The sequence below is a fragment of the Anticarsia gemmatalis genome, chromosome 11 (assembly GCF_050436995.1).
Source record: "Anticarsia gemmatalis isolate Benzon Research Colony breed Stoneville strain chromosome 11, ilAntGemm2 primary, whole genome shotgun sequence".
NCBI classification, from domain to species: domain Eukaryota; kingdom Metazoa; phylum Arthropoda; class Insecta; order Lepidoptera; family Erebidae; genus Anticarsia; species Anticarsia gemmatalis.
Window position 1 is genome coordinate 985,600 of NC_134755.1, and position 25,387 is coordinate 1,010,986.

General features: G+C 35.3%; 1 protein-coding gene across 1 annotated transcript in view; it reads left to right on the forward strand.

Moving 5' to 3' along the window:
* The first annotated feature begins 601 nt into the window (after positions 1 to 601).
* Positions 602 to 25,387, forward strand: part of LOC142976634 (uncharacterized) — a 33,908-nt gene continuing 9,122 nt past the window's right edge. The window contains exon 1 of the mRNA XM_076120109.1: positions 602 to 1,531. Within this exon, the coding sequence (XP_075976224.1) occupies positions 922 to 1,531 (610 nt within the window). The 5' untranslated portion in view covers positions 602 to 921. The remainder of the gene's footprint in view (positions 1,532 to 25,387) is intronic.

Below are 25,387 nucleotides of genomic sequence, written 5' to 3' on the forward strand. Positions count from 1 at the left end.
TGTCCGTAAAACATAGATTTAAAGTTAAGTTTAACTGAGATATCGATTTCGGTATGGTATTGTTGTTTAGCTAAATAAAAAACAAAAGTAGTCAAATTCATTCTGCATTCTCTTATTCGTCATTCTTATCACAATTCTCAGCAAAACGTGCAACTTTTTCAAGCCTTCACGAACAAAGAAAGGGCTTTATCTTACTAAAGCCGACGAACAACCTACTTAGATACCTACTACAACATAATTTCACGCATTGAAAACCAGTAGGCGATACATAAGGGCAGCTGCACACAACACGACCATTACAAAAACGTCTCGCACCTTGACATCGATTTACGTCAGAGGGATAAATTAAAGCATTCCGAGCGTCGAGGACCATTCACGAGGACACACAGTAAATAAAAAAACCACCAACGTAGCTCCCAGCCTCCCAGATTCGCACTATTATCTCCGCACGACCAATCCAAGATGGAGAGCCGATCCACGCTCGCTCATTGGCCCAGATTCTGCCACTAGCCCCTCCTCGCTCGCCGACTCCTCCCCTGCCACAAAAAGTCCCCAGGCTCTCGTCTACCTGCCCATGAAGTCGCCCAGTCCTCATCTGACGTCCAACACACTCATTAACACAATCATCCGCCGTAACCACAAATTTCTTTCCATTAAATCAAAATTCCTTAGCTTATCACTCCACGATACTATCAAAACTGTACAAGATAACTCCGTCTTTGTCGGTCGTATTCGTTTCTTACGCGTTAGAAGAGGACAGTGAATTAAAGTTTTAGGTGTGGTTGAGAAAAATTATGCGACGATGTTCAGTGTGTGTCGGTACAGCTGAGGTGCGGGCGTGCGGCCGGTAGCGCGACACGAGCCTCGGACTCGACGCCGTAGTGATGTGTGTGAACTAAAGTATCGATATACGTAACAAACATGATGACTATGGACGTCGGGATGTACAACAACCAGCAGAACGGTTACGGCGGTGCCGAGTACTACCAGCAAGGCGCTGGCTACCAGCCTCCCTACGAGGGCTACCACGAGTATTATGAGCCAGCTTCCCACTACTACGAGCCTCTGATCCACGGACAAACACACGAGCTGCCAACGACGCCTGTCATCAGTACAGACACTGGTTTGTGTTACACTAACCTGGACTATGGAGAACTGCAGCCGAACTATCCGATCCACACCCTCCCGCCGCACACGGAGCCGTTCAAACACCGGGAGGAGGTTCCGAGGCCTGAAGACATGCACATGCATGAGCACAAACTTGATAATCACTACTTGGAGACGAAGTACAACATGCATTTTGTCGATGAAGCGACGATGCAGTATAACCAAGGGTCTCCGTTACCGTGTGCCGAGTTTGACCACTACCAGCCTAAAGATGAGTTCGGAGGTCTCCGGGAGGGTTTCCCTAGAGAGGGAGAGTGCGTGGGAGGACACGGGCACCTCCAGGGTCATCAGGCACATGCGTCGCATGCGGCGGTGCCGACTTATAAGTGGATGCAAGTCAAGAGGAACGTCCCAAAGCCTACCGGTAAGTTTACAAACTTTTAAGCTTCCAAAAGTTTCGTGTTTAAACTTTTTGTGTAAGGAATTCTTCTTGAAAATTTCGCTTTTAATAACGGAAGCGATTTTCCTAATAAAAGTGCGTAGGAAAATATTTAAACTACGTTTTTCCGGACCAATATCTGTTTTAGTTTTTCTATCCGTTAAATAAGACTTTTTAGCAACATTTCCTTCTGTTATTTAAGAATAACTATGGAATTATAGAGCCATAAAATAGAATAATACAACTATGGAGCCCTTTTTAAAGCTGATTTTACTAGTGAAGGAAAGACAAACCATGGCACGGCGCATGATCTTACAAGAATTGCAAACAAAAATTTACAACTAAAGCAATTAAATTATACTGACCAAAATAAACTTGACCTCTTCAAAAGTATAAAAAACTTTTATACATTTGTCCTTGTACATAAAATATATTAGTATACATAATAATTATGTAATATACAAGTTAGTTAATTAATATATAGTAACTGTCATAAGATCAATTAACTTGTATCAAAACATTGCATGTTTTATATCACTCAATTAATTTTGGGTTTAGATGTTGCCTCGGGCTTTAAATGTGTTTAATATACATGTAAATATAAATAAATAAGTATTCTTAATGTAGGGGTAAATATTATTGAAGCTCATTGGAAAGTTAACTGATTAAAAGTAAAAAGTTTAAAGGCTTTACGCCAATTAAACCGCCGCTCCTATTTTTTTTTAACTTTATTTTTAATCGTTAAGGAAGCCTCTACAAGTTTAAAAATATTTTTAATAAGATCTGTTACGAAAACCTTATTAAGTATCACTTATTTCTTACATTTGTTTTTTTTTTGTATAAGGCATCAGAATTACTTATGTCAATTAAAGAAACAATTTAAATTCTAATTATAAAGGCCTCGTAACCAAATAAAATTGATCGCTTGATAGGACAATTCTGTTACGAATTCGTTTCTTTTAAACAAGTATACCTACTTCTTTCCACTGCTAGATCGGGTGAATGAAGGTAGCCAAAATTTGATTCGATTTCAACTTTTTTTTAAAGCCAATGTTTAGCGTTTAGATACAAAGGTACCCAAAAGTAATATAATTCATAATCCGCTATTATTTTAACTAAACAAATAAACATACTAACTAATAAATAACAGACAAGCACCACAATATGAAGTGGCACCTGCGTTAGGCCGCGTCCGAACAGCGCTCGCTGCCAATCATTTATCACGGTAATTGACGCGCGATTATATCTGCCTCTACCTTTATGTTAGTCGTTTAACTAGCTTTCTTCATTGACGAAAAGGACTTTTATTAGCCACGTATTTCTGTAAGAATAAGTTATTTATATGATCATATTTAAATAGATTCGTTTTTCTAAATTTAGGCTGAAATGACGATTACAACCTATTTTTTTTTGAAAATCGGAACAAACCTAAAATAAACTTAACTTATAGTAAATAAGTTGAGTTTGTTTTAATTTTGTGACACTGTACCCTATTTTTTCCAAAGTGGCCGCTCTACTGACCCTAAAATAAAAACAGAGAAATCATACTCGCTTACAGCTCAAAATAAGATTTTATATTCTCTTCTTTGCACACAAACCAGCATACAATCAACCATGAAACGCCATTTGTAGAATAACGACTAGAAACCGAACCCGCAGATCACTCACTAGTACTAATCAACCACACCATTACTTCAAAATGAATCTTAATAAGCCTTTATTTAAACTCCACCATAGTTCAGTGTTATGACGTGTACCGTCAGTGCAAGAGTCAGGGTTCGCGACCCGCGTCACTCACACCACGCTGGACGTCAGCCACACGCTCAAATACTTTGACACTAACACTTGACAGCTGAGCACAACACTACTATACTAGTGATGGGATTTAAAAAGTATGTCTTATTGTTTTAATATTTAATAACTCGAAATGTAACTATTTTAAACTCTCGGGACTTGTGCACTTGTTATTATTATGCAACGGGTCTTAAAGTCGATTAAAATGTAATGCAAATAAATATTTTGCTTTACATTTCCTACCGGATTAGCCTATTCGTAAGTGTTAGTATAATATTGTTACATAAAGATATTGGCAATCAAAAAGAGACAGTTTCTCACTATAAACAGGATTTCCGAAACGGTGGTAGATTAAACATATTACAACGATTTCAAATAAAGAAAAAGTAAAAAGTTTATCTTTACTAATATTATAAAGCTAAAGAGTTTGTTTGTTTGAACGCGCTCATCTCGGGAACTACTAGTGCGAATTAAAAATTTTTTTACTGTTGGATAGCTTATTTCTTGAGGAAGGCCGGAGTACTAGTAAAAAATGTTACAAAAACGGGGAAAAATATGACCCATTCTCTCTTATGTGACGCAAGCGAAATTGTGCGGGTCAGCTAGGAATAAGGAACAAACCGCACTCTTCCAGGGTCACTCAAGGCCTAACTCCTCCCTCATTGCGTGAAGAGACCCTCGCCCAGTATTGGAACAGTAACAGAACATTTAATTTATTTATTATTCCAATTAGTTTTAACAACATATTTATTAAAATAACGCACCATACACGATCAGAGAACAGATGTTGGGTTCACAATTACATCACACGTAACACATAAGTAGTTACAAGTAAATGTGAAAGTTTTCCGGCAGTCTATAAGAACTATACAAGTTGTAATTTCGAACTCTACAAATAAATATTTATAATATAACGCAAAAATGTTTCTAACGTCATCTATACTTATAATAAATCAGTAGAGGGTCAAGGTCAGGTTTTTTCCTGTCTGTATGTTACGCTATCACGTAAAAACTACCGGATAGAATGCACTGAAATTTAGTATATGCATAGAATAAGTAGTGGAGCAAGTACTGGGATACTTTTTATCGCATATAATTTCATAGATTTTTAGAAAATTACAAAAAATACGTAGGAATCGTTTTGAACCTGCTTTTCCCTATGGAGACCATAGATGGCGTTGCAATCCATTTCACAACATTCGCATAGTGAACGCGGCGCGTGCCGTATCGATACCTGTTGTCGCACCAACCAATAGATGGCGTTATAGTCTGCGACAAAGCATGTTTTTCCTTATTAATTTATTTTGATGGCTTGTGTAAAATAATACCTTTGAAACAGGCTATACATTTATTAGATTTTCAAACATAAATGTTGTATGATATATTACACAAAAATGTTGTTTTACGTGGGTCTGGTGCGGTCGAGATATCCTAGATGGCAAACCAAGTAATTTCGTTCGTTGTCGTTGTTCGCCGCAACTAGCAGATGGCTTTGTAGTTCGTAACACATTTTTTTTTTTTTTTTTTTTTGTTAGCCCGTACTGTCCCACTGCTGGGCAAAGGCCTCCCCCATTTTCTTCCAGTCCCCTCTATCTCCTGCTATTCGTGTCCAATTAATATTAAAGGCATCTAGATCGTCACGCCAGCGCTTCTTGGGTCTGCCCCGACGGCGACGTCCCTCTGCAGGCACCCATTGCGTGCTGATCCGTGCCCATCTATCTGGGTGCATGCGGCTGACGTGACCCGCCCACTCCCATTTAAGCTTTGCTGTTTTTGTGCCCACATCAATAATGCCAGTCCGTGAACGTATGTCCGAATTTCGGATTTTATCTATTAACACATAACCAAATTAAATTAATTGGTTGCATTAAGGAAATAAATTGGATAACTATGAAACAGACTATGTGGTAAGTTTTAAAAAATAAACAACGGATGATATATAAAAAATAATTACGGGTTACGCGGTTTCGGACGTATCATCGCAAGTATACATTATTACGCGTGTGAAGAGCTCCAGCGCAGATAGGTCTGCTGTACGTATAATAATATTCTGAATCCAGACGGGTAAGCAATGGTCAGTCTATAATAAGGTATTATATTTTACACTGTAAACTGGTACGGTTACAGACGAGAGAGGAAAAGAAGGTTACCACAGGAAATCAGACCTGCCTGAGCCTGTGTCACATTGTGTGTCCTTCGGGTCCCTTTCGTAAATAACCATTAGATGACAAAGAGTTGTTAGCATTTTTATGTGTAGGTGTATCGAGTGCTTCGCAATTCGCGTGCTCAAACGAATAAGCAACAGTACGAAATTCACGCGAGCGGAGCCGCACGGGTCAGCTAGTTAGTAATATGTAAAGTCAAAGGTTTCTAGTCCGCGTTCGATTCCCATACGTAACAATTTTATTTGTGCGATATGCACTATAATTTTTTTTTAATAAAATAGTAATTTTACAGTTCAAAACTTTTTAGTAATTTTTAATATCAATATAATTAACAACTTTTCAATTCCCCGTCCTTCAAGCGGCAACACTTGGCTAATAAGTACAAGTTTCAGAACATTAGTGGTCGACACGCGAACCGCCTAATCCCCTTGTACCGTATCTCTGTTTGTTTGACCACCACCACGCAACACGCACAACGCGGGGATACCTTAACTAATTCAACAATATGGAAATTGTCTAAGAAAAAAAAAACCGTGATTTACATTTATTTGAACTTGAATACCTTCTGGTAGTACAGTGGTCGCTCGCTACTAGACCCACGGATTCTATGCTTCTCAAATGCAATGAAAATTCATGTGCTACTAATTTATTACCGTTTACAAAATAAATGTTCTAATTGACGTCAGAATTCTTTCAATTAGGTATAAGGTACTCAATATCAAAACTTGTTACCCATGCAAAATTCTGCAACGTTTTTATTAAAATAGATTATGTAGGTACAGTTACATCTAGTATGAATGATAGGTCTCAAAATTTACTCATATTTTATCAATACAATGACAATGTTATAAAACTTTAAACTTTAAACTTAGAAATGGTCAGCATTACTTACATATTTCAGCTAGTCGTATTAAATAAAAGCATGAAAATAAATAAATAAAAAACACATCATTCAATAAAAAATCGTTGTGACAATCACAAGTGCAAATATTTAACAGATTTTCTGTTTAGATTGTCAAATTGTCATGACGTGTCTCAAACAGCACGAGACAAATTGCCATCTACATAGCTCTTAGATAAAATATCTCTCAGATTGCCCGTGTCCAGAACATTGATACAATCTGAAAACAAGATAATTTCAGTTGAGATAACAACTCAAGTGGCCATCGTCCAAAGATGTGAGTAACAGAATATGTGAATTGATTATCAGATTTGATTTTAAAGGTGTAAATTTTCGTATTGTTATTATGTTATTGAACGTCACTAAGTGGTTATTGTGATTCTGATAGCCATAGATCAGATTGTTTTATAGATGAATGATAGAACAACGATAGTATTCGTTGAAACAAAACATCCGTCGAAAACCCATTTTAAAGTTGGTACGATATCTCTTACGTCTCGGTTTAATATGAATCACATTTTATTTATATAACAAAACTGATCGAACGCTTGTAATCAGTTTTTTTTTATATAAAATGAAGCATCTTATGTATGTTTAAAAATAGTATTTGTTTTGTATGAAAATCAACAAGAAGGCAAGAAAAACGTTATCGTAAGTGTCTCATTGAAATACTTGAATATCTCATGGATTTAGATTGCTGGATGAAAATACTGATTTGACTCACATAACCGTAGGTATATACAGCCAAGCTTGAGATAAGTAAAATAAAAACGTTACTAAATGGCAAAAGGCTCGTTTATTACATTGGACTAGCTTATAACATCGTGAGCAGCGAAATGTGACTGTATTTCATATACGTCTTCGAGTACAACAGGCGTTATATGTATTATGTCTGTATGTAGTTTACAAAAACTATATTCCAGATTCTCACAAAATGTAGCACATACATAGTTTATAAACTAGCTTAACACATAATATACTTTTATAACCCATTACTGTACATGTTAGGCCTTGAGTCCGCCACGCTGGCCAAATGCGGGTTGGGGACTTTGCATACTCTCAATAAACGTATTAAACATCAGATAAGACATATGTCAGATACTTTTAACCCCGGAAAATCTTTTCACGTAGAAAAAGTAATAAATAAAAGTCACAACAACTCTCTATAATTCTTACAACACCAACTACCAAAAGTCACAATCCAAGTCACTTGTCCCAGTCACGCTGACTGGCAAGTTGTCCAATAAGTCGGCGAGCAAGTCACACAACATGTGTTCAATCAATTACCCACCGAATTACTGCGGTTATATTGTTAAGTCCTTTGATGACAATGACTGGTGCTTCCGTGTGGTCGTATTAAAAGATTTGTGGGATTCTTCTTCATTTCTCTCGCTTTGTAAAAGTCATATGACGATGTAAACGAAACTGTTACTGTAGTTACAGTTGCAATACCATTTGACATAGCAAGAGGAGGGTAAATAATGGTGATCATGATAGTCTTAATACTCTTCGCAATAAGGCCAATCTAGTTTCAAATCGTTCAAACTACATCTTATCACATATTTGTGTTGAATATATTCTATCGTCACTTTATGATTTGCAGTACTATTACTTTCTTCCGGGAAAACTTCAGTACATTTGTATCCAAAGATTGTATATGGTAAGGCAGTTTTTGGTCCTAAGTTCCTGAGGCATGCTTTTAATAGCAAAGGCTCGAATTACGCTTTAGAGTTAATAGCCCTCTTCACCTCAAGTGCCTTCATAATAAAATAGTTAATAAACTATAAATTAAAGCATTCCGTAGTTTATCGAGTGTGGCACATGTCCTCACCCACAGGCGTCGATCAGATATCACATAATTGCCTCGGCATGCATGCTGACAACGACATGATCAAAAGTGTACTAACTGTAAACAACACTGGGTTTTATATGTCATGTCACAGTGTCACACTAGCTTGCAAGGACATGGACTTTAAAGGAGACAATGGTTTTTGGTTGCTACAAATAAGTGTTGATGGATAGGTCCTAAATATTAACTGGATGCCTACCTAATTTAATGAAAAGGAAACGTTGCACAAACATTCGATTGATTTTTACCACCATCCTATTCATATACAAGCTTCATTTTAATAAAATTTTAATCTTATACTTCGCGAAAGTACAATGATAGTTATAGATTATCGAAATTGTTACGAAAAATCTAATTAACGAAACATAGTAGGCCTGCTGTTTTCAGTTAGGCCATTGTCAAGATATTATGCCATCAAAAACATTCTATAAAAACCTCAAGTCTCGCCGTAAAAAGTTGTGAGATCTATATAATACCAAGTCGATTAATCTATTTAGTCTCTACTTAAAGGACCTTCTGTCTTAAGTTATTACGTATGTTATTATCATGCCAATTTAAAAAAAAATACCTTTAAAACAAATAGATCGACCTGGCCATCGCATGATTTGATTATTAGTATGTATCACACTACACAGCACGACGAGAAGATAATGCTCCTGAAATGTTAATGGCGAATTTGTGTTTTCTTGCGATGACCAAGTCGATCTATTTGTTTTAAAGGTATTTTTTTTTAAATTGGCATGATAATAACATACGTAATAACTTAAGACAGAAGGTCCTTTAAGTAGAGACTAAATAGATTAATCGACTTGGTATTATATAGATCTCACAACTTTTTACGGCGAGACTTGAGGTTTTTATAGAATGTTTTTGATGGCATCTCACTTCTTTTTGTAGAGCGAACATAAGTCCAATTTGTATGGAAAGACGTTTTTTTTCATCATTCAACATATTTTCCTATGGGAATGTTGTTCAGTTTCATGGGTTAAACACCCTTACCCACCCTATACCCCCTCCCGTTGTGCCTCATATAGTAGGTACCTATTTACACCTATTCATTTTATTTTCTACAGTAATAATAATTCATTAACTGCAAATATAACCTTGTAATCTTATACATTTATATGGGATTACAAAGTTATTGTTGCAGTTAGTGTATTTAGAAAACTGGACCGAAATTAGAAAATATGAAATTTTTCCCATGATTAAGACACTAAACCCTATTTGTATTCTAAATTTTAAGCTTCTAAGTCTGCTAGAAGTACCTTAGACTTTTGATGATCGGTGAGTCAGTGAGTCAGTGAATCAGTGAGTGACAAAATTCAAAATTTTAACAAGTTGTCATTCTTAAACTACTGGTTCAAATTGACTGAAATTTTAAATATATCGTGTTTATACAATGACTGATTAGTTGCTGAAAATCCAGGCTTCTTGTTTTATCCACAACGAAATTATAGGGGTGTCAAAAATAGCCCGAATTGCTTCGAGAAAAGGATGTTACGGCCGTGCCGCTTTTTTTTTGCTCGACTTGCGGGGGCACTTCCGTGCCCCCAGATAACATGATATACGCAGTAGAGAGGGAGCCCAATCACCGAAGGCTCTTTTAGATATTAGCCGAAAAGAAAAGCCAAGATCCAATGGTTTTAGGTAACTATACAAAATTTATTAATTTGAAAATATTTAAATTTTATTAAGATGTTTTTCAACAAGGAATTGAAAACGATCATAAATATGTTAATGCAAATTTCAGTTTATAAAATCAACTAACAAGAAACCTACTAAACTACACCTCAATATAAAACATACAAACCACATTCAAATCTATTCTACACTACACGTCGCTTTTCCACAAACCGTAAACGAAAATATCAAACAGAAATCCCTAAACCACACTTTATACGACGTACACGTAACAAAGTAACACGTAACAGTCGAATGTAGACCACACCTGAAGCCTGAACAACACACGTATGTAGATGCTATCTATCGCCTCACAATACGGCCCTGTGCCTCGATACCGAAACCCTCAGGGATTACACCTGCCAAATGTATTCAACACCCCCTAAAACATACACACGCGAAAAACAACCTAAAAATATACAGTTTAAGGTCGCAATTTTGATGATATTTCAAAATGAACTGCAAATATAAGTTTGCAAAAGAACGGATAGGTATCTCCCGTTGTCATTTTCCGCTTGCAACTCCGTGACATTTGAATCTTTGAGATATTGACGTTTGACAATCAATTTTCAACTTTAAAACAATTTGGTAAAGTTTAGTTTCTTTTGGCAGTACTTTTCTTTTGTATTGAGGAATGCAAAAGGTTGTTGTGATTGGCAAAATCATTGATGTTTGGTCCCTTAACGATGACATGACAGAAATGCTTGCACAAAATGCAACGGAAAAGATTTATATCTAGTTTTGCTTCGCTACTTTGTTCTTGTTCATTACGTGGCAGCTAAATATAACTTAACGAGGACAAAATTATAAACACTTGACACATGCAAATAGCGAACCTTTAGTTGAATTCCACTTACTGTGTGGTTGAACGAGTACAATGAAAAATGTCACATACGTTTAAGGGATTTAAACACAATCTTTGCGCAAAAATCTAGTTAATATTTTCGTTCAATGTCTAAATTGTTTAAGTAGAAATCGGAGTGTTTCGCATCGCAGTCGTTAACAGATAGAGTATGCTTATTTTCTAATTTTATATTAGGTATTACAAGTTCATACATACTATAATGCAAAAAACTTTTTCCCCCTAACCTAATATTACCTTACGATTCTAATAGATTATCAAGTGCAATGAGAAGAGACTTTGCTATGTGTTCTACCGCCGCCGGTTGAAAGATAAACTATACGCTCTTCTTATTATCCTTGTTCTTGCTTCAAAGGTGGTAGATTTAGCTCTTGACAGGACGTGGTCTTCAAGCTTAACTTCAGTATCTGATACAGCTATCTTCATCATTCATATCCCTCTACAAGTCAAGGCTCCCTCCTCGTGATTTCCACTCTTCTCGATCTTTCGCCAACGTATTTAAATTTGTTCTTGCCCGGTCTAATCCTTGAGAAACCTATTTCTTACTCGTCAAAGTCCTTATAATAAAATCCCTCGAGCAACACCACAAAAATTACTTAACACTACCAATACGAACCATAGCATTATTCACCAATTGTGTGACCTAACAGAAATGGTTTCCGTCAACCCAGTGAATTTGAGTAAGTGCAGTAATAACACTATTTTAGCTGAAGTGGATGGTTTCCATCAGATATCGAGAGCCCGCCTCTGAAGGGGTTATTAGGAGTGAATGCGGCACAAGTGGCATATTAAACGTGGCCTGCAAGTCACCTGCATTAGTCGAGACGTGGACTGTGCCTTAATTTGTAAAAGACAGCGATTTTTTAAAGGCAGACTCTTGAATATCATAATATTTCTAATCCTTGGCTATCCCGCTGCTGGGCCAGGCTCTCCTCCCGAACGAAGGAAGGGTTAGACTTTGAATCTACCACGCTGGCCAAGTGCCATAATGTCATAATTGTCATCATTGTTTATTACCGGGATATTGGCAATATTACTCGTTCCGCGGTTCTCTTAACAACTCAAGATTACTAGTCAGGGATAAACCCAAAACTTTAGTGTAACTGAACAAGTTAGAGACAGCGTTTAGTGCACGACCTTCAGCATTAAAAAAAATAGAAATTTCGCAGTTACACCCGCTGCCTTTGATACCTTAGGCCATTCAGCTAGGCCCAGTAAACCGATTACGAGCGGCGTCCACTACGAGGGAGACTATCGCACAATCTCACACGCGACTGTGCCCCGCGCCCCCTACCTCGCCCCCTAACACCCCCTGCTACCACCGTGTCACGTGACGCACTCTCCAATACAAACCATTGTACTGGTAATGACCCCATGACTTGTTTAATATCAATAATATTCGTTACTGTGTTAACTTAGAATTTTAAGTTTTTTTAGGACATTGCATTCGCTTATTCTACGTCTACCACGTATGTTTTATGCTACTGAATTAAGTACGGCTTAAAGTTAAGCATGTAAAATACTTCTGGAATATATAATAATATTAACACTATGTGCACTTTGATGCGAACGCATGCTGCTAGACAATAAAATTGAGAAAAATAAACTAAGAAGGAATGATTGTATAATCCTATAATAGCACTGGATTTCGAACTCAACTAACCACGATAGAAACCTAGTAGGTTTATAAATAATTAGCTTCAAAATTCAGCTCTTTTTACACAACTACAAACTTCGTAATTGAAATAATAATATTCCGTTTTTCCCGATAAATCTGCGTAGGTGACTAAAAACCAACCTATCTCTCTAGTCGACATAGGTAGCATAAAACTGACTTTTTAAAACAAGTTAAAAACTTCCATATAAACACTATACTTTACGAGCGGACGAAAAGTAACGGTCACTTCCCATAATCCATATCCCTGATTAAAAATACAAGCTTTATCATACACGTACATTATTTCCAATAAGCCCAACATAACGGTGGTCCTTCCCAACTTTCTAACTAAATTAATGAATATCGGAACAGTTTTAACTGACATTTTTAACGAACCGATATGAGCGCATTCTTCAAAGATACGGGCCCATTGTCTTCGTCTCAGTTTTCGAGATAGAACTACGTAGACGGACAGATTAGTACGCGTGGGACGAAAGGCTATATTAATAATTTTTTGAATAAATTTTTTATCAATGACCTTATTAGGGTTCCTTATAGCAGGTATAGTACAAACGATTTTGAAAAATGTTGTTTTAAGAACAATGTACGACTTGCGCGTGCTGTTAAAAGATGGCAGTATTTTGTTAATGAATGAACAGTATGTACCGAGATATAATCCCGGTCTATAATTTAATTATTTTTTAGTACGAATAAAAAAAATATCTGTAATGATCATATCATTGTGAATTATTGAAACGGCAAGACTTCTTGCATATTAATTTGTTATAAATAAATTTAACCCATTAATGTCTCACTGCTGGGAAGAGTCTCCTCCCGTAGTGAGAAAGAGGTTAGGCTTTGAGTTCACCGTGCTGGCCAATTGCGGGTTGGGGACTTTGCATACCTTGCAGAACTGTTTTAAAGAAATCTTAAGCATGCAAGGTTGCATCACGATGTTTTCCTTCACTGTTGAAACAAGCGAGAAGTATTCGCTAATATAACTTATTACAAAATACAAAATGTAGCTTGTAACCAATTTAAAACGTTATTTAAACCCTGGAAATTCCTGGATTAATTTTAACACCCCATAAATAAAATGCCGTAAATAAACTGGCTCGTATACGGGACCCACAAACCTAGTAAAATTTTCTATCGTGTTTATAAATGTTCGCCGTAGTGGGTCGGTCAATTACAGGTTATCAGATTATGGTTATAATAGAGGATTATTTGTTAAATAATAATGTACGCTAATCACTCTACTTATTGCGTAGTGAAGCGTTAGAAATTCATTGTTTCATTTGTATTGGTTAATTAGGTAAGGTATTTTATCTCGAATAACTTGGATTTTTTATGAAAGTATGGAAAAAAAAATGAGTATGGATTGTTTAAATGTGTTTTGGTTTTAGTTTGCATTAAATCTTGTGTAAAGTAAAAGATACTAAGGCCATATTTTTTGTGGAATAAGCAATCAATACGATCCTAAATATCGAACTTTTGTAGCCAAATTATTGAATAATATTTAGAAAATAATCTGAAGAATGAGTGAAAAATTAAGAAAAAGCCAATTGTTCACTAAATAGTAGTTGTTTAAAGGGAAAGTTAAGTTTCGTACTATGCCTACCCTTAAGGTTGGAAAAGGCTTGATTTTATGTATGTATGTTGAAGAGAGTGGCCATTTTTATTGTTTGACGGATTGAATCCCATTCTGAAACACACAATGAAACATAGACTAAATGTGCAAAAACAATTGCGTCTATCTATTTAAATAAAAAATACAACTCATGCAAATATATTTACCAAACGCTTATCATCTAGAAATATTTGTTAAAAATCATTAATTTGCGTCATTAGGATTAATAAGTCGATGCAGATGTAGTGATAATGGCAGGACAGGTCCGGCGACGTGATTGTCTGATATCTTATCACCGACCGCCACCGATTCTTATTTACTTTTCACTATTTAAGTAGCTGTGTTACTTTTAAAGTTTTCTGATAAGTAATATTTTACTTACGGTAGAGTTGTACATTTTTGAGTGTCGAATGGTATTTTAACATGTTAGATCTCTCATTAAAAGAGGGCTTAGACAAAATGATTCTTAGCATAAGTACCTCAATTTTTTTTAAAATAACACTTCTACTATGAGTTTTTGTTACTAGTTGCAACAAAGTATAACTATTTTTTAAACTTTACTTAGTAACGTGGCACAAAAACCACTCATACTTATTGGCTTATTAAAGTAATTCTAAGCCATTCGCAAAATACCTTCGGACGGCTTCAACAACTTTGACACTAAGTTGAACTTAATAAACATCGATGCAGTAAGTCCCGGAGAGTATTCAAAAACTTGTTATCAGTTTGAGATAATCAAGACGGATCAAAGCCACCTAAACCTAACTAAAAACCGAACGAAACTTGTAAAATAAGCAATTTTAGTTTTCACAGCAATCTGAAAAAAATCAAGCTAAAAATCATACCTTAACTAGTGTACCCAACACGGGTGTATAGTCAATCCCTCAAAGCAATTTGGCCTCCACACACCTATGTACGTCTAAATATAAGGTTGACTCAACGTGACACAATTGGTCCACGACAGAATAGATTGCGTTCATTAAATAACACGGCAACACACGTGACAACGTGACACGGCTATTATGAAATTGAGAAAACGTGCTAGGAATATTCAGACTCTAAAGTTCTTGCTAGGATTATTTTATGCAGATTTTCCATTCCTAAATTACAAAGGGGCCAAGATGATTTTGAATTTGACTTCTGATTTCAGCGGTACACTGAGTTCTAAAATTAATTACATTATATACATACATACATAAAATCATGCCTTCTAAGGGTAGGTAGAGAGAACGCACTTGGTACGATCCTTACAAACTTCCCTTGCTTTTTTACACACAGTCCAAAAGTATTTATTTAGCAAACATCATAATTTTATTTCTTCATAATAAGTTAGTGGTTATCAGATACTAATGATAGCTTCCTAGACTCATAGGTATTGGTGATGTATCATTATAATAATAATATAATAAATAATATAATAGTATAATACACAAAACACAGCTTCCGAGTTCACGCTAACATTTCTTTTATGAACAAGACAAGGCTTCCCACTAAGCATTCAATGTTATCAGTGAACAATGAAGACATCAAACTTCAGCTACTCTTTAAGTATTGTAACTGACTCCGTTACAATCGATCACGGTACTACACTACCTTATTATACAAAGTACCCGGAGTTACTTGTAAATAATATTTTCTTTTAAAGTACACTTGATGATTTTCTCTACAATTTAACGAAAAATAAACTTCGCACGCTATTTCGATCGATTCGTACCACGTTTATTATTCATTTCCAAGCTTTGTTTGAATGAAATTTGAATCTTTTAGACGTTAAACTACGATAATACTATAATTAGCGAAGGTATGAAACCAAAAATCTATTAAAACACATGGTGAGATGGTTATCCAACATCGAAATTGTAATAAAACTTCTGATTCACGAAATGTAGTAGGCTTTTTTTTACTGTCCTATCCTAAGAGTAACCTAGAGTTACGATTTCGAAATTTGACAGCATATGCACATCAAGCAATTATTAAAACCAATAGGCTCAAGAAATCTATTGGATCTTTATTAAAACTGGGAAGTTATTTTAACTACAGATTTTTACAGAGTTAATTTCTAAATGCAATCACAAATAATCAAAGTTTGATATTAAAGCCAATAAGACTTTATATGTACATTCATCGTAATAAATTGTATAACCAACACGCAGCAAAAATGTCGAATGACAAGAATAAATCGCCAAGCAAAATATCAATGACTCGATATACCATATCAATGGTATTAGCGTATGTAAGTAGCTAACTGTAGGTAGCTAATGTATATTATCTATACTAATATTATAAAGCTAAAGAGTTTGTTTGTTTGTTTGTTTGAACGCGCTAATCTCAGGAACTGCTGGTCCGATTTGAAAAATTCTTTCAGAGTTAGATAGTCCATTTATCGAGGAAGGTTATAGGCTATATATCATCACGCTACTACCAATAGGAGCAGAGTACGGGTGAAAAATGTTACAAAAACGGGGAAAATTTTGACCCATTCTCTCTTATGTGACGCAAGCGAAGTTGCGCGGGTCAGCTAGTATTATCATAATTCAACGAGTGGGCGGCACCAGTCTTATGAATATGTTAGCGGTAGATAGACAAGTGTATGCTACTATTGTGATTGTATATATGTATAAGTGTGTACTAAGACTACGAACTCACGTGCGATGTTTTTTCTATTGAGCTTGTTCTTGTGTCCCACTGCTAAGGTCTCTCCTTTAGATATTGGTTTAAGTCGTAGGATCGCACATAACATAGAATGTGTTACTTAATTTATATATTTATCCCGGATTAGGAGTTTAAACGCAGAGTTTGCCACCAATAGAGTTTGTGGGAAGCTTCAACCTTCTATTGTGATTTCGTGAATTATACTGTGAGTACGAAAACGTAATTTTATCATTCAGGATGAGTGATAAAAAAAGTGTACGTCGTGAACACACGCAATAAATTTTGATGATAGCTCTAAATGTAAACCTCGTCACTATGCCTTAAGGTTTACAATAGTAATTTAGAAAATGAACACTAACTTTTCCACACTAGCTCAGTTTAGCAAACATCGCCCAAATTAATTCTCTGTTTTGTCCAAAGTCGCAAAAGTTTTCAGAACATCAACAAACTGTCACATTTTTGAAACAAAATAATTAACGGGTGAAAACAATTTAAAATCCATAATCCTTGATTCAACTGATAAACAAACAATCTAGATAAACAAAAACATTGTTAATCCAATTAATTCAAAAAACGAAAATAACGGTAATTCAGACTACCGAAACAATGAGTCGAGCGACCATCGTCAACCATGTTGGATGCGGTCAGTCGATCGATTAAGCACGGCGCTCAATCGATCAACCGAGTCACACACTATCTTGCAGCAATATAATTTATTATATTTGGTGTAGGCTTCCGGAGACATTTTACAATGTCAACACTCAATATATCAATTAAATAAAGTTAACATCTCATTCTGATAGCAGTGTTTGGTGTTTGATCGTAAATAGTTCAAGAGGTTTACTTGTGTGTTTTAGATTATAGTTGTGTAAGGAATAGAACTTGAATTTTAGTTGCAGTAAATTAATTTTATTGATACTTTCATAGGCGTTTTTATTCTGAACCTATGTATATATACATAATATACATATGTATTTTCATAGTTTAAAGGGTAGTAAATGGAATAGAATTGGAATTCGAATTATGAGGTCGTACAAAAAAAATTATAACGTCTGTGGTAGGCTGTTTTGGGACTGTTCAGGACAGTTGTAAAACCTTTTAACAGTAATGTACTCAGAAGTCGACAGTGACTTATACAGCCTTGCTTTTTTATGAATTCGGATCATTTATGACTCAAAATAAAGTAATTCAGCTTCTTAACCATAGAAAAAGAGTACTTAACTCTTTAAATGTGTACCAACATACAAACCGTAACTTAATTAAAATCAAATCTAGATCATTCATCATAATCACACAATTCTGAAAAAATAAATAATTTCAAAAATCTAAGTTTTTTGTGCCAGGGGTCCACGAACTTACTAGAATATTGATAAGTTTTATGATAATCTAATCTACACGCATTTAAGGCGAGGGTCTTCACTTTATCAGTCAGCAAACAACTCACAGATTTGCTAAAATATTGTTATATTTCACTATTTCGTCATACACTATCGTATATTGTGACATTGCTAAATTATTTACGTACATTGCGTGAGACATCATGAAAAGGGAATATTACACGAACTGTGTGTAGTTTGAGCTCCTTATAAGCTGGACTTGATTAATCAACGAAAGAACATATCACGGAAAAACCTTGTATTTGATGCAAAGTTTCTAATACAAACTTTATTTAAGCATATATAAGCTTAGCCTTTCTTCTTAACTATGTTGGAGTCAGCTTTCAGTCTCACGGGATGCAGCTGAATACCAGTGTTTTACACGGAGCGACTGCCTATCTGACCTCCACAAACCAGTTACCTGGGTAGGTACTCGATACCCTTCGGTATGACTTTCGAGCTCCTGACTACTGTTAACGACTGTCAAAGACCTTAGAAAATGACAGCCGGGCCGGAAACACGGAGTCACCCATCTACAGAGCAACCTCAGCAAGCGTGGCTTAACCTCAGAGATCGATCCGTGCGGCTGTTGTTGACTAAGCCATGAGTTCCTCATTTTTAGCTTTATTAGCATGATGGACTAAAACATTAGGGAGATCGGCGTTTGAGATTGTTTGCTACTTAAGCCGTGTAAATATTTCTTCTTCTATGAGATAAGTTACACGTGGACCTAATGTTTTATTTTCTAAATTTAATTTTCAGTAAGTTGGTAACGAACAAACAGAGATGTTTATCAAATTAACTGATAATAAATGATCGATGTTTTATAAAATTAGCGAAGAAAAATTTCACGGGTTGTGAAAATATGTTCAAAAGGCCAAGATCAGATTGGAAAACCAAGATCAGGCAGTTATGTTTTTGTAATCTCCATTGAACTGAAATTCATGCTTCATTTTTCTTAATTAAATGAATATATATTAAACTCTTCCATTACTGACTGATGGACAACGCACAGAAGAAACTACTGAACTTAGAAAGATGAAATTCGGTATAAAGATTCAGAGGCGAATAGTAATCAGAGAGGAATTCCGTTAATACTCCTCGAAGGAGACGAAACTCCGCATGGCTGAAGCCGCGGGCGGAAAGCTAACTATTGATAACTAGCTGACCCGCGCAACTTCGCTTGCAACATAAGAGAGAATGCGTCAAAATTATCCCCGTTTTTGTAACATTTTTTACTCGTACTCTGCTCCTATTGGTCGTAGCGTGATGATATATAGCCTTCCTCGATAAATGGGCTATCTAACACTGAAAGAATTTTTCAAATCGGAGCAGTAGTTCCTGAGATTAGCGCGTTTAAACAAACAAACGAACAAACAAACTCTTCAGCTTTATAATATTAGTATAGATATGATCAATCTTAGAGGCGGCCTCTTGTGCCTTCACAGCTTAACTGAGAAACTAATTTCGATGAAATAGCATAATAGTTTAAACGTAGTCGAACACCGACTTGAAACATTCTAAGTTTAGCCATTTCTTTACCAAAATCAACTTTTAAAGAGGATGTTTTTCAACGCGTGGGTCAAATACATAAATAACTTCAAATCAACATTGAAGATCGAAAATATAAAACATATTTATTGTAAGTTGATTACTGGTATCGATACAGTATCAACAGCAAGTTATCAGGGGGGAACATTTACGTGTTATCGAAGAGATTTGATTTATAGATTTTGGTAAATCCGTTTATAACATACTTTGTTAGATGTGTATCTTAACCTTCGTATCGTGATATCGACTATGTTATTGAATTGGTTTCTTTCATAAAGTTTGTGTATTTATTTCCGATTTTATGAATAAAATGTAGACTTTTAGTCGAACAGACTGCTATTGGATTTATTACAATATTAGTCTTATGTGATAGGGGGACTATCACATAAGACTAATATTGTAAATGGCGAGACGCGGGTGTATTTCATACACTTCTGTGTGCATCTGCGGGCATAAGACGCGTTATGTTAACTTCTTCGACATAATGTTACTTAACCAATCTTGAAAAAATACGTTTAAAATATTCATATTCATAAATTTCATTGATTAAAAACTCATTGTTGGTCGCATAGACTCCATTTTAAAGGACTATACCTTCGTTTAAGAAACACACCTAATATCTTTCAATCATCCCTTGCTTCATTCACATCCATACATATTGTCATACAATACGCCGATTTCTGGTACTAGACATATTCTTTTATACTTATTTTGAATAAATAAATACAATTTTCGCTCATTAAACAATCCTATACTTATCTGAGATGATGTAATTTAATTATTTGTATTACTCAGCTAAAACACATGACGCACAGCACACGTCCAAACATTAAGCAAACAAGATTTGTTTTATATTGTTTTTAGTATTAAATGTGTTTGTAGTATTTAGTGTGAGAGGCGCCTATAACCAGTTACGCACACGGAAGCGCGATTCTCTATAATGGGTACTATAGAGTGCTGAGTTTGACATTTAAAATGTACTGTAAAAACTATTTCTGGAAGGCCCGCTAGAGGCGCTGATCAAATTTTTATACAACATTTTTCGATAGCTAGCCGGTTGCTGATAGTCTATAGTAGCAGAAAGCCACACCTCCGGTAGGTAGCCGCTCTGTGGGGACTGTGGGTTAAGCAACCAAGCGCGGTCACTCTATAAATGGGTGGCCGCTCAGCTGTATGTGTTTGAGCAGTGCGTTTCCATGCTCCGAAGGGCATGTTTAAAGTCGGTCCCGTTTGTTGTCACTTAGTATAACAGTCGTTAAGCCATGTCAAAGGCCTTTTGGCGGTTTCAACAACTTTGAAGACCGATTGGCACAAGCCAAGCAAGTGCAGTAATAGCTTCGATTCGGTTTTGTTGTTCAATAAGTTCTGCCGAGCCGCGCGTGCCGAACAGAAAATGTGTAAAGCAAACCTAAATGTAATAATGATATAAGTAAAATGTTCGCGGTCAAAAAATTCGATAAACAAAAGAAAAATCACATCATTATATAAAAATACATTATATAAGTCCCCGCGTAGTGTTTGTTGCGTATCTTAACTGATAATTGTGCATATTTTAACACGTAACGTCTACGTCACGAGACGGGTGAGAGCTACTGATAACTGCTAGATATCGTGATTGTTTTCCACAAAGGTGGGCTGATACGATATTTTTACAATAAAATATCATTATTAGATACAATCACGGTAATAATTTATTGATATGTCATATATTTTTGTAGATATACTATTGGCTTCTGCCCCCATGTCCGTACGGCCTAAGTTCAGGCTGTGGTTCAGGTAATCTACTTAATGTAGTGTAGCATACATTAGTGCAATATTTTTTACGAATCATTTAGTCCTTTTGGATATTACTCCCGAACAACAATCATTGATTTATTTGCTAGTTAAAACATAAAAAATATAATTTACAACAGTTCAAAATAAAACTTTAACACGTACGACGTAGTATTTGGTATAAACCTACCAACATTATAATTATCAAGTTTTCTTTCTCAATTCACTCCGATTCATATTTGCGTCACCCCACGGTAGACGCCATTTAACAATCACATAAAATGTATAATAAATAAATACATACCTGATAAACTTGAACAATTTCTAGCTTTCACAACTTGTACACATAACACACACATATTAATATGCAACGAGTCTTAAACACTATTAAATAATTAAAGGACATACGATACCTTAATTACTACCCGACGTTTCGACCGACTTACATCGGCCTTGATCGCAGGCGGACTAATGTGACTGCTAAGCGACTACCCTCACTTGATCAACTTTTTTTAAATTGTAGTGATTTTTGTTTATGGTTTAAATTGAAAATATTAACTGAGAACATAAACATTAAAAATATATAAGATTAATGCATGCAATTCTTTCAATTATAAAAGCAAAGCGGTAGGCAGAGACCAAAAAACGCTACTTGGTACGATCCTTACAAACTGGTAAAGCGTGATAATATGTATGTACATATGTATGTCTCTTTGGATCTATGTAATTATGTATGTTATAAAAGCAATGAAAACCTCTGAGAATACAAACGTTAGATGATTTAAATTGGATACAAAAGTGTCATAAAAAATCACAAATTCAAATGCAATAAAAATGACAAAAGAAATATATCCTACACAATTTAACTTACAGTATTTGTTTACAATAATCAGTGTCAATGGTATGGCGAGGTTAGAGATTTGCCCTTATCACTGATAGTGCAGATTTGTGATAACCATGGACCTAATCTTGTACACGTCTTACAAACTTGTGTGTTGTCTGTATCAGGTAAATATTTACTTTTGTTATAATATTGAAATGTTGTTCAGAAAAGATTCAATTCCAGATTTCTGGTTCAAGTGATCTTAAATAATCCGGATTATTTTTTTAGTTTCATTAAATAATATTAATACTAGTATTAATTAAACAGTACGGTAGCATAGAATAGAAGAGGTAGTCAAATTGTATAAGCGTAGATGTAGGCAACGCCCATGTGATAAAGAAAATGTCACTAGAAAAATTATTTGAAGTTCTTATAAACTGTTTATCTTTCATTCGGAAAGATGATTCCTGCCCCGCAGTAATTTGTTTGATCTTTGCATAGAAGCCAAGTTATTGTCGATCATCTTACGCAGATGCAGAGATTGAGTTAATTGGCTTTTTTGCACTCACAGTACTAAAACATAGGACAATACACACGTACATAAAAAGAAGAAACCGGCGGCCCTGTATGACAAGATGTATGAATGAAAATAAAGGAAGTTTGTAAAAATTATACCAAGTAACGTTCTCCGGTCTCTACCACCTACCCCTAGGGGAACGTGAACGTAATATACTTCTTAAAAAACGTAAAATAGCCACTACACAAGGCAATCTATGCATATCGTATCTTTGATAAAGAATAAACGTATTTCTCAAATAAATATTGTAAGTGTCGCTGGAAATCCCTTAGTTTCCGCTTACTCATAGATAGTAAACTGGTTTCAAGCTAATCTTGTTAGTTTAGTAGATATTATGTGTTTTTCCGATCAGTGGTTCAACAACACATGCCAGGTATTTCGTGTGCATTTGTTGAGATATAGATAACTTGGAGAATAGGAAATTGATCGTGACGTTTTGTCATTTACAAGCTGAGCAGTGACTCAGGTAGTCAGTTTTGCGACTAAAAAACGTATATATTTTTAACGTGGTTATACTAATGGATAAAATTACTGAATGCTTAAGTACTAATTTTTGATGAGCAAAAAAAACTACGCTCAAAATTTCAACAAACTGCTACTCTAATTAAAGTTAAAGTTTTTTCTCCAAATACTACGCTTTCCGAAAAATATGTCCTAACATCGCATATTTAAACTTTCCAAACCCAAAAATATTTGTTTATCCCGAAAGTAAATACGATTTATAACTTTTTAGGAATTTTTATTTTCTTATTAATATGATGACAGTGCCAAATGTGTCATTACTGACAACCGGGGCAGACATGCACAGTAGTTCTATATCTACTGGACACGCCTAGAAATACGAACGGAGCTTTAACTTCAAAACAAGTTATTTATTTGTAAAATAAATACTACTTATAGCGGGATAAGTTGTTCCTCCCCTCTCAGAGGGTTGGAGGGGGAGGGTACGTCACTCCGCACGATTGATCACCTCCCCCGGGACGTGTTGCTTGTACACACTTTTATTTCTCCTATTTTTTTCCTTTTTCCCTTCGAAAGGACATCCGGAAGTTCGTTTAACAAGTCCGGGATGGTATTTTTTTAATGTTAAGTTTGTGTGATAGTTTGATATGAAGACTGGGTTTTTATGTTCATAAAATATACTAACTTAACTTTATATGTTCATAAATTTTAACTTTTTATGTTCATAAATTTTGAGATTAGTTTTATTTGCTGCCAACATCTCCTTGTTATATCTTTTATGATCTTTTTCAACTTGATGAATGTTCATCAAAATTTGCTTTTACAGTAGGTAAGTACAATTTCTTACCTACTGTAAGTTTAGCAACATACATTATATTAATGTATATGTTGCACAGCTTAAAGAAGAAAGTATAAAAATACAACATTAAGATTATCAAAACCATAAAAAGAAATTTCTGGGTGTGTTCAATTTATTTATTCATTCAGTCATTACAGAAGGACCTGCTTCATCAAAAAAAAATACTGCTTTAAAAAAATTCTTACTTTATGTCAAATTTTATAAAAAAATAAAACGGGCACCTTTTCCAAGAACCCCAAAAGATATGCCTACATTAAAACCCCTAATTCATTAAAACCTCGACATTATCTAACGTATCATCCCTTCAGCAAAAAAATATTAAAAACAGTGTCTGAGCGCGTTGATGTCTAAAATTGCGGCGGACTTACGCAAATTTGCCGAACAAATATTATTAGGGCTCCAGACGCCCTTTGAGGGGCGGAACACCCTCGGGCTTATAGAGACATACTCTCGAGTATGTGTTGAAAACGTTTCGGGTAGTTGCGCAAATAGAAATGTGATAGGTTTCAAATCGCACGATAAAGTTGTTTTACCTACGTATTTCGAGTTTGACGCTATTGACTTTTTATTTAGAATGTTTATACTTTGCGTTTGGTATAATTTTGTGTTGTGTTTAGTTTATTGGTCGTGAATATTTCTGAAATTATAAGATTGAAGATTGTTCAGTTTTTATTACATAAATATCTATAGCCTGCTCTAAGCATTATTAGAAAATAATATATAATAATAATAAATTTAACCCATTAATGTCCCACTGCTGGGCAAGGGTCTCCTCCCGTAATAAGGGAGGGGTTAGGCCTTGAGTCCACCACGCTGGCCAAGTGTGGGTTGGGGACTTTGCATGCCCTCAATAAATGTTTTAAACAAATATTAGGCATGCAAGGTTTCCTCACGATGTTTTCCTTCACCGTTGGAGCATGTGATAATTATTTCTAATACACACATAACTTCGAAAAGTCATTGGTGTGTTGCCTCGGGTTCGAACCTGCGACCACTAGCGTGGGAGGTGTCAACTTATACCACTCGGCTATCACTGCTCATTAGAAAATAGGATTAGTTTAATATAGTAGTACAATAATCTTTCATATTATTATTTTATTGCTTTAGTTATCTTGGATTTACTATTGTATAAATATTTAAAACATTGAAATTCATGTATTTAACAGCCTATTCAGCTAATTTCGAGCCGAAAATAAGAGTCTTTTGATAGAAGCCTCTAAATACGAATTT